Genomic DNA, 6,377 nt, shown 5'->3' on the forward strand with positions numbered 1-6,377 from the left:
GAAATCATTAATTGTAACAAGCATTCCTTCATAAATATGTTGCTGTGATTTGGAATATCATGGTCTACTCTAAAATATATGTATTTATTTACACACTTAACAAAGACCCTCAAATCGAAAGTTTAAGTACAATTATGTTTATCAAATCTTTTTTTTTTAAACTACTACTTTATTTTAACTTTAATCTACATATCATTGTTAAGAGTGTTTAAATTTGTGCAGAGGATATTACAGAAAATGAATAAATGTGAATATAATAGATAGGGGTGTTCGGCGGTGTGGTTTGGTTCGGCTTTAAGGGAAAAAGTCATCTGATCCGAACGCTTAATTTATATGCGATGCGGTTTGGATTGGATGAAATTTTATTGGAAATCCGATCCGATTACAAGCGGTTTGGATCGGTTTGGATTTGTGGTTTTTTAAATAAAAAAAATTAAATACATATAACAAGTCTTAACATCAAATTTTAAATAATCAGCAATGACATAACAAGTCTTAACAATATCTTAAAAAGCCAACAATAACATAATAATAGAAATAAAATTATAAGTTAGTTAAAATAAATAAATAAATAACATTTTGAACATAAAATATTTATTTAATAATAATAATACATGAATAATAGAAAAATGTATAACAAATTGAACATGTTATAAGTATAATTGTAAATATAATAATAAAATAATAATATTATAGCACATTGTGCGATTTGGATTGAATTGGATCGATTATGAAAAGTAGATCCGAAATCCGATCCAATCCAACGGTTTGCAAAAAATAGAATCAAATCAAATCCGAATTAGTACGGTTTTAATCGGTTTTTGATTTAGATCGAATTAAATGAACGGTTTAATTTGAATCGATTTGGATTTAAACACCCCTAATAATAGACATGTTAAACTCAGCCTAAACAACCATACTATATAAAACACACAAACACTAATCATCAATCAGCTATGTTATACAAGCATATTTGGTATTTGTGAAAAAAAATTATATGCTACTATAAGGAAAAAAAAATTGATTATTCTGTGATGACAGATTTTGATTATTATACTTTGAAACGTTTAATTAATCTGGTAGCTGATTGCGTTATTTAGAAAATATATAAAATAATAAGTACAAATATAGATAAAAATAGTACATAATAACTAATTGGATAACTAATTTTGAGTATTCATCAAATATCTTAAGCCAAAGGCACTATATTACTATTTGAGAGTCATAACAAGGAAACTATTAATATGCAAAAAAATAATATTGAATCTCACTCAACCCTTCTTTTTTGAGGGCAGGTGACTAATGTAATTTCTATATTACAGTGATGTTATTACAGTAATAATGACAATAATAATACAAAAACAAGAGTACCCTCTTGTAATACAATGATCATAGTAATAGAAGGGTTGGAACTTGGAACCAAAACAACCCCAGACTCCTTTACTAGTAACTACCCTGGAACTTATTCCAGCAAAACAATGGAGATGACGACAACGACGACGATAACAATAACAACAACATACTAAGATTAGAATGGATCCCTTAAAAGAATTTACCTGATTGCCAGTCAAAAAAATGTGATCTTGTTCTCTGGGGTATGTACCTCAAATCACCAATCAAAACTATAAGAATAAAAATCTATCTAAAAGAATGGACTTGTTTGCAAGAACTAAGAAGAGTAGCTTGCTTCTTCAGCACTTATCAAGAATAATTCTAATCAAAGTTGGTTTATGGTACTAGATTGCCTTCAATCCAGCAAGTTTTCTTAGCTCTTCACATAATATAAATGTAATTGTTGTTTGTGGCCCGATTCTTGCGAATATCGCAAAGCCCCTGACAGAACGGTATGGTATAGATTAAAACTATGTGAACAAAATATGCATGCTCTGAACCCCAAAGAAAAACATGAGGAATTTGAATTTCGGGGAAATGAAAATTAACTTGAACTTTGTGAATCATGTTATTTTACACCCTAAACTTTCAAAATTTGCAATTCGACACCCTAAAGTTGTTAGAGTAAAAAAAAAGTCTTTTGAAACTTCATTTTAAGGGGTAACTTGTCAATAAAATGCATCACATCGCATGACACGGTAATTCTGGTAGAAATATCAACATAAGGCCCTTTTCTTTTTGCAATTTTAGGATGTGGAGTTGCACATTTTAATCATTTGCGGCTTAAAATGTTGATGAGCTAAAGTTTAACAGCAGGAACTCAGGATTTACTGTATGTTTTTAATGGTATCTCTTCTCCGAGTAGTGACTTCAAAAGTAAATTCAGCTAATCAAAAGAACATAGCTGCAATTTTCAATAACTTTCAAGAAGTATTTTGAAAACCAGAGTGATTAATTATGAAAATTTTAGAGCTAAGCAAACAAGTCCTACACAAGAATGCTAGTAGTGAACATAAACTCACCCTTTGTAAAGTGCCATTGGACCCTCTGTAAGTAGGACCTGAACCACAAATGAAAAGTAGCATTAAAACACAAATGCAATTCATGGCAGGCTTGGGCGATTCGAGCGAAAACAACATGAATACCTGGTATGCACAATGAAATCCACTTTTATAGAGCCTAGAACCTTTCGATGCACGTTGCAACATGAGACGAGTTTTTACCATATCTATGGGAGCAGTTACGATGGTGCTCAAAATGCCGGCAACTGTGCTTGAGCTATATAAGGTAGAATTACAGTTAGATCAGAATTGAATCTTGTGCCAGTCTAAAGACAAATAATATTGATCTAAGTTAATCATATGAATAAAATTAGTTAGGCACCTTTTTACAAGATATTAGTTTTCAATATGTTGTACTCAATATCATCAGTTCCGGAACATATTTAATTTATCCTAATTTTATAATTTAAATTTCTTTTCCAAGCTTCTTCAGTCGGTGTTAATCTAAAGTTGTTGCCCATAAATTGGGGATTCTTAACCATATTCGGTTTACTATGATTCAGTTTACACCAAGAATCCGAAGAAGGAAAAGAGTTGGAAGGAGAGCCATACATCAGATGTAGATGGAATCCTTCTTCAAGAGATGCAAACCTGACTAAAAGCTGCATACAAAAAATGCAAAATAAATTATGAAAGCAGAGAGACAATAGTATCGACAACGAGGACAGAACCAAATTAGCATGAGGATTAAGAATAACAGAGCAGAAGTTTTCTCTATGATCACCAAATATAGATTTACTTTTCAATTATGTGGATAACAATCATTATCAACAATATGAATTGCTTAAGATATAAGTAAAAAGAATTATACAGTTCGAAGCTGACCTGCTTGGTTTCATCGTATGTAGCAAGCTGCGATGCAGTCAAGGCAGCACTATCGGTCCACTCTTGTTCATCTCTGGATTCATTTGCAAACGCACCTGATTGTGTGGAATATGATTTCAAAGGGAAAAAAAGGTAAAAAAGAATTAAACTAAATTAGAAGAAAACAAGAAAGTAACACACCTTAAGAACTTCAATTGGATTGGTGAGTGCAGTCGAAATAGCACCAGCAAACATGCCAGAAGCGATTTTAACTAAAACATTGGAGGAGCCAAAAGTAACATCACAAGCATGCTTAGAGGGTTCATACAAGCCCAAGCGTAGTCCTCCATAAAGAACTGACCTTGTTAGTGCAGGTGTCAAGCCCGAATACAAAGACTTTGGTCCTTCGTTTTTCACCACACTTAAAAACAATTGTCCCTGAACAAATGCTTAAATGATAAAAGTTCTGTAACTATAATGTGATAACGGAGGTCATTCATAGGTAAGGTCGAACTCGGCACACTACCATTCCAGTCAAAGGACCTTTCTGGCCAACGAGTTGCATCTGCAGCCTTACTTTCAATACATCTGCACAGAAAGTAAAAACAAGATATTTAGCTGTTCTTACCGGTTTTGTTTTCAGTTTTTCCGGATCCCAAATACACTAGTATCTTCTAAACACGTTCAAGGTCTCAATCTCATTTAGCCTTCACCAATTTTTACATAACATATATTTTTCTTTTTGACAGCATCTTCATCGAAACCATTGACTTCGTTAGTACCTAAAACATTTTCCTAAATGCAGCTTCGACTTATGAAGCATGCTTATCCACAAGAAATACAAACATAGACTGAGTTCTACATTGTTATAAACTACATTTTCTGTTTTTGAACTTGACTATGCGAAAAATAGGTTGCATTATGGTTAAATTTCAGAAAATATCGTTCATTTGAACTATCCCCTTCGCCTTTCATTCATATGCCTTGAGTTATCCTCAATTGAATCCACTAACACAACAATCATTTTCTTGCAATGCAAACAACAAGGGATATAATATAAATTGCAAAACAACCAAGAGGGACAAATATACAAGACATATTAGATCTTCAACCAGTTTATATATGCATTTAGACTAACTTTATGTTGGATTCAAAGCTGCTTATAATCAAATCAAAACAAGCTACAAACTACCAATGACACCCAACCAAACAGCCAATCAATACCAAACATAAATAAAAAATAAAAAAATAAAAAATTGAATTTTGGGAATAAAAAATCCAAATATTTGGGAAGGTAAGAGATAGAGAGAAGAACCTAAAGGGTGAGTGATTGCAGTTGCAACTGCCACAGAAAGTCCACTTGTACCAAAATGATTGAAGACAGTGGAAGGTGATGTAGCCCAACTTTGCCTCTCACCATTCCCATTAATATTACTAGTTCCTGAACACACACGCGCACATTTTTATTTATTTATTATTGGTTACCTTCTTCTCAGAATTTCAACAAATTCAAAAATCACAACTTTACAGCTGAGAAAATTCGAAAAAAAAAATGATGGACACAACATGCAGAGATCATGAAGATGAAAACTTTATTGAATTGCAAGCAAAAGGGTCTCAGAAACTGAAGCTCAAGTTACCTGAAGCTGCCGAATTATTAGAAGTTGAATTTCCAGCCATTTGTTTTTTCCTGTTAAGAAGAAAAAGAAAAGAAAAAAACAAAAAAAAAGGGTATGTAGATCTGTGTTCTCTGAAGGGAAAATGAAGAGAAAGGTTAAGAAAGAGAGCACCAATTTTATCGGGTGTCCCCGTAGGGACTTCAGAAAAACAACCGCACCTTCTGATTCGGGGAAGACAACATTAACAAGAATATTAAAAAAAAGGATAAAAAAAGAGAGAGAATAAATAAATATATATAAAAAACTAAAAAGGAGTGTTTTATTTTTTTTTAATGCAACAGAAACACATGCANNNNTAATATTATAAGAAAATAGATCCTTTTAATTGTTAAAAAAAATTGAAAGAATAAAATATAATTTCTAACTTTTAATATTTTTTTCATGTTTTTTTTGTCACATTTATAAAATTAATGGTAAGAGATCACATTTGACTTCTTCAATTATTAAAAAAAAATTGAAAAGATTCATTTTCAATATTTTTGGATAATTTTCACCACACAAATATTAATAGAAGAGAAATGCTAGCGCCAGCAGATTTTGTGAGTTGTAGCCATCAATTAGCCATCAATAGTGTATTTAATGGTGTGAGATTTCATCTAATGGTAGAGAATCACTCATTTTTCTTTTGCTGACTAAGTGCTAGCTAAATTTTAATAAATCTGTTGGCCCATAGACTTTCTCTTAATAGAATGTTAATATAGACCGTACAAATATCATGTTCAAATCTTATAAAATGATGACGTTTTGGTTTTGGCGCTCAAGTAACTCAAAATCGATGTTATATCATTTGTTTTGGGTGAAAAAGTTTCAATAAATATCACTTTTAACGTATATTCAGTTGTCCACGTCAAGTGTGCATCAAAAATTATTTTAAGAACTAATATAAATTACATTCACAAAATTTAGAGATTAAATAAAAACAATTAAAAATTTAAAAGTTAAACTAAAATTTGTGTATAAATTTAAGGATCAAATTAAGTATTATTTTCTATTTAGTGGCTTATATGTCTTTTGAGAAAATAAAATGATTTGCGTATATTTTTTCAATAACTGAATTGTTGTAAAAAAATATTTAAGGAATTAAAATGATGTAATAATATGTATTTTATGACTAAGGACAAAATTTAAGAATTTGAATTACCACTTAAGTGACGAGCGAGAAAAATGTTTACCGCAACTAATTAATGTTACATTTAAAAGTACAATTGAAGGATTAGAATGAACAAAATTGTTATCAGAAAGATGAATGATGAAATTGATCATAAAAACTATATATTAATAATTGTTATTTATATTGTATACAATAATTCTTTAACTTCTTTGAAAAAATGAGAGCAAAGGATCCATAAATAATGACTTTCATTATTCATTCAACATCAAACATTATTATACATGAATAATACATATCACTCTGCATTGATATTATTACATTTCTTCTTTA

General features: G+C 30.7%; 1 protein-coding gene across 1 annotated transcript; it reads right to left on the reverse strand.

Moving 5' to 3' along the window:
- On the reverse strand, positions 1,240–5,183 carry LOC107626108 (mitochondrial substrate carrier family protein ucpB). Its single transcript, XM_016328891.2, is given in 10 exon segments — positions 1,240–1,833; positions 2,415–2,452; positions 2,538–2,670; positions 3,006–3,055; positions 3,279–3,334; positions 3,337–3,373; positions 3,459–3,695; positions 3,784–3,845; positions 4,573–4,698; positions 4,898–5,183. Coding segments are annotated over 10 exon segments (876 nt in total). The 5' UTR covers positions 4,938–5,183; the 3' UTR covers positions 1,240–1,736.

The sequence above is a fragment of the Arachis ipaensis genome, chromosome B02 (genome assembly GCF_000816755.2).
Source record: "Arachis ipaensis cultivar K30076 chromosome B02, Araip1.1, whole genome shotgun sequence".
Lineage (NCBI taxonomy): Eukaryota > Viridiplantae > Streptophyta > Magnoliopsida > Fabales > Fabaceae > Arachis > Arachis ipaensis.